Consider the following 12,447-nt stretch of genomic DNA (forward strand, 5'->3'; position numbering starts at 1 on the left):
GTTTCAAGGGGTTGGGAGAGAGACATGTTATCTCTTAGTGAAATAAAACGTGCACATATTTGATGACACAATATCTTTGAGTTGTAGCAGATGCTTTAAAATAGTGCCCAAGAATTGCTAGTTAGCCCAATTTGACAACGATCCCTCCCCAACAATCTATGATCTTTTGTTGTCCACAGTACTAATATTTCTTAACCATTGAACGTATCAGTTGAAATCAAGGCCAAGAATAATCCATATTATACAGATCAGCGATGAGAGGATATGACGAATCACCAATTGGCTGATTGTTGTGGCCGAATTGAGAGCAAAAGAAACAAATGGAAGGTCAGAGCCTTTGAAAAAGAAACACAAAAAAGCAGCAAAAGTCAGTCGTGTACTGCTGAGAATACAGATTCTGGAGTAGAGAAATCCTTGGATTTCAAATGCAATATATTCCAAATCCTTTTCATATCTATATTACATCGACCAAGGTAAGAAGATATTCAAGATTAAATTATGAATTTATCCGACGAGTTAATTCGTATTTTGTACAGACAACAGAGTCCTACAAATATGATGAAATGGTATACTTGACAGCAACACAAATTTTCAATCAATGCAGAATGGACTTTGCGCCCATAAAGCACTTTTAAAAAAGCAGCAAATACAAAAGAAAATGAGACCAGACCATACACGATCTTGAGAATGGACGTCATGCCAACAACTCATGTTTGTCACTAATCACCAATTTCAGTATCATTAACAGCCACCAGTCTTTATCTGAAAGTAGAGGGCCCAAGACGTCAGTTTACAGAATTTGATATCTGTCAATGACAAAAACAAAACAAAAAAAATAGCACCTACCTTGCATAGAGCCATCCCTCTGTTGGAACTGCATATCATAGTATAACACAGAGGCACTTATTCTGCTTCAAGTCATCCGATGCTTTTTTCTCTGTTCCACCAGTGGTATTCAAGCACAAACATTAGTTCAGAAACAGCGAGACAACAAAAGAGAACATATCCTAGAAAGGAAAATGGCAAAAGACAGAGGAAAGAACATGAATCAAACATACTATAGGGAATTCATTGTAAATACAGCTTTCAGTTTCCATTTATGTATATGTCATCAATATGTTTAGTGATTTTAAGCTGACCTTTCTCCTGAGCTGGTGGTTGAACAACCACATGCATGGTCGTAACTCCTCCTGGAATATCACATAATGGGCTTCTGCAGTCACCCACTGTTCTGTTGTTTTCCAGTATTCTTCCAGCGCTGATTAACTTGACATCTTTTACTGTCCGTGGACCATTATCCTTCTCTGTTAAATACGATACACGTTTCAGGGAAACATGACTTCAAAATCAAGAATGAACCCAGGAAACTTATAATCTTAAAAATATAAAATGCAATTTGAGAAAATTGCTCAATTTCTAAATTGCTAGCTTTTTCTTTGCCATTTTTAGATTGCATTGCAGCTTAATTGCTGTTGTTTCTTGTTGTTTTTCTTTTCAGTACTGTTGTGCTTATGCTTTCCTGAGCCGAGTGTCTATTGGAAACAGCCTCTCTATCTCAACTAGGTAGGGGTAAGGTCTTCGTACACACTACCCTCCTAGACCCTACTATGCTGGATTACACTGGGTATGCTGTTGTATTGCAGCTTAATGCTTTTGAAGTCCTCTCTAAAGCTGAGAAACAGGATTTACTCTCTAATTGCTCTGGTGAACTGTGCAAAGCTTAAAGTTCAGTCAAGGCTTTGATGTACTTAGCAAAGTGTGAATGTAATATATCCTTCTAAACGATATGAATGAACATACTGCCATCGGAACTTGGTGCTTTGAAAATGTAGGTTTTAAATGAAAGACATGAACGTGCTCAGACTATTTGAACTAGAAAGGCTTGATTAGCCAGAGGTTCATGTCATCTGAACAATCAGAGACTACTATGTCAACTTTCTTAGCTAATACTATCTCTTTAGAGAAGCCTAGAACAATCTCAAGAGGAAGTATGCCACTGTTTGATTGACGCCGCAAAGCGCCTCAACTATCTGAAAAACAAACATGTAAAAATTTCTTTTATTCAGAGTCCCAACAAAATTTCTCTATAGAGGCATAAGTAAAGGAACTATCGAAAGAGCTGGATATCTAACATAAGTCACAACTACAGATCATAGACTATGCCAATCTAGGCAATTGACATCAATTTGGTGAAAACTCCAAAGTGATTTTGGAGTCTTAACAACCACGATTAAGGTTCTCAGAGCAATCAAGCATCCAACAGAAATCTTGAGTAAATGAAAAACTCGCACACAATTAACAGCTATTGAAAGACTAAACTAACCTTTAGGCCACTGAGCAAGGATGTTCTCCTTTAAAGTCGCAACGCTTGTAGCCGCAGAAAAACTCTTCGGACCAATGTCTGTTCCATCAATCAATCTAAACTTGATCTCCAGTTGATCTTGAGCTGCAGACATCCTTGTTCCAAATTACAAAACAAACCCCAACACAAGGAATCTTCCTAAAAGCTGTTTAGCCTTAATTAACACAATTGTAGGAGCTCACAGGACCAAAGAATTTAGTCTTTGGTTCTTGACACTCTATGGATCTCATCAAACTTCCAAATCCCAGCCTTAAATCTTCAGAAAAAAACAAATTATAAATTCATAAGAGACTATCAGATGTCAATATTGACAATATATACATAAAAGCAAGCAAAATTAAACAAATTATAAAACTTTCTTAGATTAGATTATTAAGAGGAAGAAAAAACAGAGTCAAAATAGAATTTAAACAATAACATGCTATACAACCAACAAAAGAAATTCAATAATCAATACTGTAAGGTAAAATTAACCAATAAATCACTAAATTTAGGCATCTCAAAAGTCAAATAAGCATTTAAAAATAGAAAATAGTTAAAACATCTACTCAAACTACAGACTGGAATCGTCAAGTAATCATCAAAGTTATAATTCTGCAAAAAAAAAGAATGGATCTTTAATACGAAAAAAAGAAGAAAATTCATGCATGGTGTTACTTACTGATAGGAAAAACTGATCTGGAAATTGTCCTCTTTTTAACCAACAAATTAATTTCATATGATTTTCCTCTCAAGGCAAGAGAGAGCTACAAAACTATTCTAGGTAAGAAGAAAAAGAAAGGGTAGGTAATACGTGTAATGCATTAAGAATTTAAAATAAGAAAATAAAATAATACTTTTTTATTAATAATAATAAGAAGAAAAAGAAAAGGAAAGTGGTGGGGGAAAAAGAAGAGGGAGAAGATGAAGAAAAATCGGCAGTTTCGGAGTTTTCAAAGTCTTCTTCTCTCTCTCTACATCTTCGGTCAATGAAGTAACTCTCTTCTTTGTTCCCTTCGCCTTCTCTTCCTCACTCTATGGAATTATCGACATCTTCTCTTCTTGGAACTTTCCCCCTTTTTATTTTCTCTTTATTATTATTAGTACAATTATTCTCACTTTTTGTTTTTAATAAAAGGTAAGTTAATATGTGTAATCGGAAATAGTCCAAAATAGGGCATCTTACCCTCCACATATCCTCTTTGTAGGAATATACTGAATTGTTGTTATTATTGTTATTGTTATTGAAGTAAGCGTTTAATAATTAGCGTGAGTTTATTCTTAATTTTCTCCCGTATAGCTTTCGTATCCCTTTATGTGATTAAAAATAAATAAAAGATTTGTTTTATTGAACTCGAAATTGGTTATTTTCTGAAACCTTTCTTTACATAGGAATCTTTATTGCTTCTTTTTATCCTTTGAGTGGATTAAAAGGGATTCTTATCTAATTTAGTTTATTTAATATTGAAAGTTACGAAACAGGGCTACACAAAAACAAGGCTGGCACGATGCACTATATGAGATTAGAGCATATTAGCTAGCGTTTGGCCATAAATTCCAAATTTATTTTGAAAAATCTGATTTGGGTGAAGTTTGGTTTGAAGATGAAAATGTGTTTGGACATACGCTTTCAAAATATATTTTCCAACTTTATTTTGGAAAAACATGTATATAATTCCCAAGTTTTAGAATTTTGGCCCAATAGCTGATTTTGGGATTTGAAATTTGGAATTTAGCCAAAATATGAGCAAAATTTATGGTCAAACATGAGTTTTGAAAATAAATCCCAAATTTATTTTGGGAAAACTTATGGCCAAACGGGGCCTTACTTTCCTCGGCAGGATTTATTTATCAATTTCTACTTTGACCACCTAGTGATTCTCACTGTTACTTATCAAACCCATAATAAGTACATTAAAACCTTTTTCCCCCAAATTTTGGTTTCACTAATTAACCATATCCGATGATTAGGATAATGCCCCTCATTTTCTAATCTTTCCTTATCACTGTTTACGAGGTAATCTCGCCTTAAGAATTTATTAAAAAACGGGCTTTTTTCACTTTTAGCCCGCGCTAGTAACTATTTATATTGGATAGTCGAAAATGTATATAAAATTTGTATAATTTTTGAATATAACATACGAAATATATACACAAAAAATAATATATTTTTCGGCTATTATTCTGAAAGCGGCTACGTAGTGTCCCCTACCCTCCTTCTCCGGCTACCTGAAGGTGGAATTCTTCCATCCGTGTACAAAACGCGTTGCTTATTGGAGTAGAGTTGACGGGTCCTACAATTCCTCTCACGAACAAAAACATGATGAATAACAGAATATTTTTAAGTTAAATAATACAATAATAGAGCAAATAATTATAATACTAGCAGTAAAGTTTAATGAAGCTACACACTATTAGTTCACGGAATTAAAATAGTGATCCTCAATCTGTATTTCGATTATTACCTGCTAGTAATCAACTCCCTTGAGGACATATATGTAAATGAAATGTCTTGAAATATCAAACCTTGCCAAGTTGCCAACCCACGTTAACAGAAGCAAAAAGGTAAGAGTGGAAAACTTTTCTTAAAAAGAATCTGCACATATCAATTGTATATCATGATTCATGAATCATACAAAACAAGTACAAAAATAATAACCAAGAGAGTTTCCCAACTATGTGAACCAAATTTCCATAGCCTACAGTCTAATATGACCAAGATGATTGAATCAAGAAACGGTAGAAACGTGGAGTAATAACAACAAAACTAACAAGGGAATGAAATATATAGGTTAAAAGAATCATCTCTATGGCTAAATTGGGGCAATGCGGGAGCCTCTAAACAGGGCCAGCGCCTAGCTTTTTTTCTTGCAATGCACCAACTTGTATCACTGATGGCAATAATGAGCATTTTCCTGGGCGCCCCGTCATTGCCTCTTAAGCTACAATATAATAAAGGGTAGGCTACACCCCAGATAAGAGGCCAAAAAATATTGTCCTTTGTCCAACCAATATTATTAGGCGACCAACTTCTATTTTACAGACTGAAAGAATGTATCTCATGCCCATGCTAGAGATACAGGTTCTCTTTTGTAGGAGTCAAAGCAGCAAATCTGAAAACCTGAATATATCCGGGCAATTAGCCAAGTGTCAGAATCTCCTTGTCACCTGGAATTGAAGTTCCCTAGCACCAAGAAAGTTTGCAAGCCTGTGGCTTTTAAAATTCTCCTGTGTTGTCCTTGAAACCATTGACTACTCCAATATGTGGCAATTCCTGATAAAATCGTTGGAGCTGTTAACGAACTTGGTCCAGAAAGGACGGAGATGCTCGAAGCCTATCTCAAGCCAAGGTTTAGCCTGGCCATTGTAATGGATTACGGCAGCCTTCTTCACATTATTGACATTGGTCTTATTCTGATAGCCCAAGCCAAGCATGTGCCACGAGGGTTCAATTGGGTGAACATGACCCTTGAATGCAATCAAAGCAGGAGGTAGCGTTCCAAGCTTCCACATTGTCAAGTTTGACTTCAGATTCTACAATGATTAAAAGTTCAACAATATCTACTCAGAATCTAGAGATATTTGATGAGATCAAATCTTTAATAATTAGAACAGCATTAGCAAATGAAGACCCTTTGACCTGAAAAATGTATGACTTCAAATCCTTAATCACTATATTTTTATGTCAAAAACGGGAAATAAAAGTAGCAAAATTACATAAAACTAAGTAGTAGAAATACTGAAGTTTAAGAGAAACTCAGTCCTCCTAGACGAACATGTCAATAGAAAAAGCTATATGAGCTACAAAGTGGACAACTAAGAGGCAGACAAACAGGATTGGCAGAAGAATTACAACACTCTAGCAAGATCAAAAATCTAATCACATCGATGCTGGAACTCAGATGACCGAGGATTCTTTTTTATTTATTTATTTATTTATAACTAAAGATTCTTCTTTTAAATCACAAAGCATAAGAGATCTGCATACCTCTTTAAGCCATGCATGATAAGTATCCGTAATGTTCTTCTTTCTCCATGCACGCAAATCGAAGATATTCATCCCATAAGCCCATGCACAGTCATCCGGGTTCAAATGCTTTGCTATTAGAGGATGAGAAAAATTGAAGTAATTTCTGAATCGCTTAGACATCACCCACTTATCTTCACCTTTACAAGTCTCAACTGCTCCGTTGACCTTACCATGAAGGTCAATGTCCCACAAGGGAGATAAATCTCGCTGAATTACAACATCATCATCTAAGAAAACCACTTTGTCAAGGTTTGGGAAGAGCTGCAAAGTACAACACCAGAGAAATCTCACGTAGCTATTTCAAAAAGTGAGTGGATATCCACACAAATGCAGGACTGGGGAGCGAATTACATGTAAGATCTAAAGGGGAAAACTACAAACAAAAAAAAGGCAGTCCAGTGCACAAAGGCCAAAGCATCCCGCATCACACAGGGTCCGAGGAAGAGCCTTACCCCAAGGGGCAGGCAGCCTACCCTGATACAAGCATCAGCGGCTGATTCCACGACTCGAACCCGTGGCCTGTAGATCACATGGAGATAACTTTACCGTTGCTCCAAGTATTGTTGGGAGTAAAGAAAGGAAACCTAAAAGTATTGTCGCATAAAATTCTTACTGAAAAGAAAGAAGTGCTTGGGGATGCCAAACTCGGAGTATTGGCAAAGACATTTTCAATATTATCAGAACAAGAAGAAGATAATAACAAAAGCAAAATCTGATTAAAACTGTGATTCACTCTCCATAAAGAGTAATTAGAGAACTATATAAGAATCTGGGGTGCTAGAGTCTCGTCTTGGATGGAAAGATGATATTGGAACTTTGACTGGCCAATGTGGTTCAGGACAGTCACAAAGAAGAGTTGGCTATTCCATTTTATGGGCATGTTTGTGTAAAGTAAATGATCTCTGGAGCGGAAAAAAACTCTTAGGCTTTAGCAAAATGAAGAAATACTATCTGCATAAGCATTGGAACACTTTAACCTCTAGGCTCTGCTTATAAATATGTCTACACAACATTTTAAGCAAGAAGTCTCAATGTCATATAAAATTGGCTAAATTTCATATTATGAGAAATTTGATCAACTTATTTTAGGTTTAGAACAATAATGCAAAGAACATTCGCTAAACCAGGCCTTGTGCATGTTCCTTAAGCTATCCAAAGTTTCTCATTCACATGCTTAAGCCTGCTGATTGACCCTATTTATATATTGGAAACTTTTCTCGCCAGGCATTACTTCAATAGAATACAAGAATGTCCATGTGCCTGTGAGAGAGGAATGGAAGTAGAATAGACACTGGAATTGCACCCTGCAAAACATACTTAAGAGAAACAGAAAACAGTTTACAGGATATGAGAAAGAGGTACCTCTGGCAAATATATGCGAAGATGATTGAGCAAAGATATATACTTTGGACTTCGAGCCTGCAATTTGGAGGCAAAAGATCGCGGAGTTGTGTCACTGAGATTGGCACCCGTAACATGATTTCCATGGTAGTATTTCCGAATACCATGATGGCTCTCGACTGCTTCAAGCACTGGAACATTTTCTCTTGTCAACCAATCAAACTGATGAACACCTTTAACCTCCACAAGAGCAGGAGTGACAGGATTCAAAGCAAACCATGAGTGCATGCCAGCATATGTTTTCTTATCAGTGATAACATGGAAAACAATCTTTTCAGGCTTCAGAGATGACTGCAGGGCAGAATTGACAACAACTGACGCAGCCAAGATGTTATCAGTGGACACTACAAAGTGATGCAATAAATTGTCAGATAGTAGAGGGAGTAGCTCTGGTGACGGCAACTGTCTGCGTGCATGAGCATTTGAGGAGTACTCATCAGTCAACCGCAGCGAAAGACAGTGAATGCCTTTAGGAATTGCACTTGCAGCAAAGTGTTTATTCATCAGCTCTGCAAATTTTGATTCCCTAATATCCCTTTCAGATTTCTCCATCTGCAAAATAGCAAATTCAACACAAAGTTGAGCTGAGAAGGACTATATCTTTCTGCGCCTGTGCACACTAAAAACCAAAGTGGGGGTCAGGAAGTAACTCAACCTAATCCCTGGCCCGAGTAATGCCCAACAGAAAGGCATGCGCAAAATAAGGCTACTGGACATGCACACACCAAGTAAATATGTCTTCAAAGAAAGCTAGAGAAGATTTACGTGTACATACCATTCCCTTTAGCATCAAAGCAAATTCTTTTGCGCTGTACTTGTTGTTTTTCATTTCAACAACAAGTTGATTAAATGACTCTGGGAGCTTCAAGCCAGCAGGTACTTCCTCAGAGTTCACTTGATTGAGGATCTTAACAAATTCCTTGACCAGCCTCTGCTTAAAGAGCAACAAAGAAGCAATGACATAGAGATGGGTCAAGAAACAGAATTCCACGTACAAACTTTGCAACAGATTGGAATGCAACAAAAGCAACAAACAATGTAGAATGAAATTTACTTACTCCTGAATCATCAGTTCGTCCAAGAAGCTTTGGTCCTAATCTTCTACCTAAACAATCTGAATGCCAAGGAGAAGAAAATGAAATGATATTATGCAAGAAAAATGGAAGGATAAAAAATATAGAAAGGGAACCCTCATAACCAACAATATTTGAAGTAAGATTGGGTGACAAAAGGAAACATTAACTAGGAACATCATAACCAAGACCAACACTACCAAGCAGGGTTCTTGGCACACTGGTATTTCAAAAATTCCCCCACCCACAAATCGAAAAAGGTCCCGCCAAGAAAAGCTTCCTTTTCATTCCGTGGAACGAAAAAATAACATTAGAAGGCATCCAATAACAACTCACAGATGTGATCATAACACGTGATCCAACAGGAACTTGTTATTCAGGATACTTAATGCTACACGCATAAGAAACAAACGTTAACCAGACTCGAGTATACGCATTGGTTACATATACTTGAGATAAATAGTAGTAAGCTACATAAATGAGAAGCGCTTACTAATTACCATACGTGCAAATTACTAGAAACAACACTAAGCAATTTCATCCCCCTCCCCCTCCCATAAAACACCATGCACTCAGACATCTACAGTTCGGACTCAATCCACACTTTGCTTCCTAATGTGGACCAAAAAGTGCATAAACGATTCCTTAATATGAATGGTAGAGCAGGGTAGAGTAAAATTAAACGAATATGTAACCATTGCAAAATCATGTATCGATCTATCCCTTCTCCTTTTAGAGGAATATTTGTCAACAAATTCAAATCCTTGAGCAAGTTAATGAAAAAAAAAATTAAGTTCAGCCTTAACTTTCCCCTAATCCCACACAATCCTAGATATAAAAACAACTCCAATGACATTTCTAATTAGAGCGAAAAATAATAAATTCCAATTCAACTCAAAAAACATCTAAGATAACCAATATCATTCCGCAAAACAAACCACCAACATTGCAACATCAAGCAAAAGAATTAAGTAATTGCATAGAAACACATCAGGATCCGGGAAGTATCTTATAGATTAATAATTAAATGAAAATAAAGAGATAGAGAAAAAAACGTACCAAAAGAGGAGCACTTGTTGACACCTTCAAGGGTAACAAGAGCAGTGAGAATGAAGACAAAGGGCAACAAGAAAGCTAAGATAAGAATGGTATGAAAAAGTGTTCGGTAGGAGAAGTGGCGAGCTGCGACCTTGATCTTCATCAAATCCCCAACATAGCCTCCATTTCCACTATTGCTGCTGCTCGATATTGTTATACTTCTCATGCTAGGTGAGAAGTGCAGCTGCATCTCTTCCTCCTTCCCTGCTTCTCCACCGTAACTTTCTCTGCACCCTTCACTACCCAATCCCAATTCCAATCCACCAAAACTCTGCCCCCCCTAGGGCTTGTTGGATTAAAAATTTTAATATTATTCTCTTTGGAAATTCCTAAACAATCTAAATAAAAAATTCTTTTTCTCACCATCAGATCCAACAACACAGCAATCAAATGATACTGAAACTGGTCTCTTCCGAGACCAATGCATTTGGATATTATCAAAATTTCAGCTCTGCACCCAAACTCCCACAAAACTACGCAAATGTGTGTGTATGAATGTGCGTGCAATGAATCTGGATATGTTAAGGTATGTATCTATTGATTTTTTTTTTTTGTATGAATCAATTAATCAATCAAATGGAATAAATTAAAAACAAATTTGGGTTTGGGAGATTGTTGTAACGTTAAAGGTAAAATATTTGGTATTCTCTTCCTGAGATCGGAAGATTGAATGTAGAGAGAGGAAAAAAAGAAAAAGGAAAAGCGTTTACACAAAGAGAGAGAAAGAGTACGTGTGTTGTGTTGCCTATGTTCTTCCTTTCTGAAATTGATTATTATTCTTATTAATTAATAATAATAATTCAATTTTTCAGCTGAGAAAATGAAATAGTGACTCGAATAAGTGAGTAACAAAAAAGTGAGAGAATAAAAAATGGAAATAACGTGTATATTTTGAGTCAAAACCGTGTGGGCTAGAGAGAGAAAATGCTGAGTGAAAATCAAAGACAGAGAATATGCTGAGCTGTACAGAGAGAGAGAGAGAGTAGCATTGGGTTGCTGATGGTGCTTAAATGGAAGCTAAATTATGAGCTTGTCCTAAAATTATGGGATGGAGTATATTATGATCACTTTAATTTTTTTTATAATATGAAAATTCCATAGATGGAGTTTAAGAGCCCATTTGGACATAAGATTTTTTTTACTTTTTTTCAAAATCAGTGTTTGGCCTAAAATTTCCAATTTTCACTTGAATATGAATTTTGAAATTTTCGAAAATTTGAAAAATTCTAAAAAGCTATTTCTCAAAATTTTCACTCAGATCACTCAAAAAATTTTTTAAAAACAACTCAAAATTTTATTCATGTCCGAACGCCCACTAAATATCCAAATGCAGTTTTAAAGTTTTGTGACAGTAGGTATTTATTACTACGGCAAAGGGCCTAATATACCTGTACTAGGAGAAAAAAGGTTTAAATATACCCTTTGTTATATTTTGGATTCAAATATATTCGTATCGTAATACTATTGGTTCAAATATACTCATATTCTATTAGGTTTGTCTAAGGTGGACATTCAATCCTACATGACATTGATATTTGATGAAGTGGATGCCACATGACATGCCACCTCAGCGCTTCTAATTCATATATAAACGACTAAAATTAGAAATACAATATTTTTCATGATAGTGGTAATGGTGGCAATAGTGATGGAAAGGAAAGGAATTTCAGTGGTGGAAAAAAAATAGAAGAGAAGGATAAAATGGGTTAGGGTCGCTGAGGTAACAAGCCATGTGACATCCAACTCATCAAATGTCAGTGTCACGTACGATTAGATGTCCACTTTAGACTATAGGGATATATTTGAACCAATAGTATAACGATAGGGGTATATTTGACTTAAAGTATAACGAGAGATACATTTAAACTTTTTCTAATATTACTGATGATAGGCTATAATTGCATATTTTAGTCGCTTATTACACTCGAATTTACTGCACTTTAATTGAGTTTGCGCTTTAATCGCTAGTGTTTTGCACTAATTGTGTATTTTATGCCTTGTAGGTGTGATTCCGAGCTATATATATGTTATGGAATGAACTTAAGTGATTTGAAGCTTTGAAGTCTGAGTAAGATCTCAAGGAATTAAGCCGGGATCGTGTTCGAAGGTCAAATTTGATAATTAAGTACGAACGAAGACTTGAGGAGGCATATTGCGCACTGTCTAGTAAAATAGACATAACTTTTTGCTCAGAACTCCATTTGGGCTCCACAATATATGGTTGGAAAGCTAACTCAAAGGGCTACAACTTTCATGTTTTACGTTTTTCCAAATTCCAAACGGAAAAGGGTGAAAAACCGCGGTTTTGCCGCGACCGCGACAGAACCGCGGCAGAGTGTACTCGCGGACAACTGAAGAATCAGAGGGCATGTTTGGCCGCGGTTCCACCGCGACAGTGGCAAAACCGCGGCAGGAAGCGAAAATTTCAGGGACTAAAGTGCAAAACATGAGATTTTAAGTCCTAAACCCTATATTAAACAAAGGAGGCCGGCCAAGAACAAGAG

General features: G+C 36.3%; 2 protein-coding genes across 2 annotated transcripts; both read right to left on the reverse strand.

Moving 5' to 3' along the window:
• Positions 1 to 398: 398 nt before the first annotated feature.
• On the reverse strand, positions 399 to 3,387 carry LOC109206542 (membrane-anchored ubiquitin-fold protein 2-like). Its single transcript, XM_019369371.1, has 5 exons — positions 3,024 to 3,387; positions 2,324 to 2,618; positions 1,140 to 1,304; positions 847 to 937; positions 399 to 762 (listed from the first exon to the last, which is right to left on the reverse strand). Exons 2-4 carry the CDS (start codon positions 2,454 to 2,456, stop codon positions 882 to 884), a joined length of 354 nt encoding a protein of 117 aa, XP_019224916.1. The 5' UTR covers positions 2,457 to 2,618; positions 3,024 to 3,387; the 3' UTR covers positions 399 to 762; positions 847 to 881.
• A 1,520-nt stretch (positions 3,388 to 4,907) lies between these two features.
• LOC109206543 (probable galacturonosyltransferase 14) lies at positions 4,908 to 10,783 on the reverse strand. Its single transcript, XM_019369372.1, has 6 exons — positions 9,905 to 10,783; positions 8,831 to 8,886; positions 8,548 to 8,703; positions 7,734 to 8,324; positions 6,330 to 6,632; positions 4,908 to 5,875 (listed from the first exon to the last, which is right to left on the reverse strand). The coding sequence occupies exons 1-6, from the start codon at positions 10,131 to 10,133 to the stop codon at positions 5,594 to 5,596; spliced, it is 1,617 nt and encodes a 538-aa protein (XP_019224917.1). The 5' UTR covers positions 10,134 to 10,783; the 3' UTR covers positions 4,908 to 5,593.
• Between the last annotated feature and the right edge of the window lie 1,664 nt (positions 10,784 to 12,447).

This window comes from Nicotiana attenuata, unplaced genomic scaffold (assembly GCF_001879085.1).
Source record: "Nicotiana attenuata strain UT unplaced genomic scaffold, NIATTr2, whole genome shotgun sequence".
Classification (NCBI taxonomy): domain Eukaryota; kingdom Viridiplantae; phylum Streptophyta; class Magnoliopsida; order Solanales; family Solanaceae; genus Nicotiana; species Nicotiana attenuata.

Excerpts from the sequence above, each read along its gene's own strand:
- LOC109206542 (XM_019369371.1), bottom strand. The coding sequence starts at position 2,456 with ATGTCTGCAGCTCAAGATCAACTGGAGATCAAGTTTAGATTGATTGAT. Across the intron at positions 1,305-2,323 it reads CCTTGCTCAGTGGCCTAAAG|AGAAGGATAATGGTCCACGG; the intron begins GTTAGTTTAGTC and ends CGTATTTAACAG. Across the intron at positions 938-1,139 it reads ACCACCAGCTCAGGAGAAAG|AGAAAAAAGCATCGGATGAC; the intron begins GTCAGCTTAAAA and ends CTGGTGGAACAG.
- LOC109206543 (XM_019369372.1), bottom strand. The coding sequence starts at position 10,133 with ATGCAGCTGCACTTCTCACCTAGCATGAGAAGTATAACAATATCGAGC. Across the intron at positions 8,704-8,830 it reads GACGAACTGATGATTCAGGA|AGGCTGGTCAAGGAATTTGT; the intron begins GTAAGTAAATTT and ends CTCTTTAAGCAG. Across the intron at positions 6,633-7,733 it reads TTCGCATATATTTGCCAGAG|CTCTTCCCAAACCTTGACAA; the intron begins GTACCTCTTTCT and ends TGTACTTTGCAG.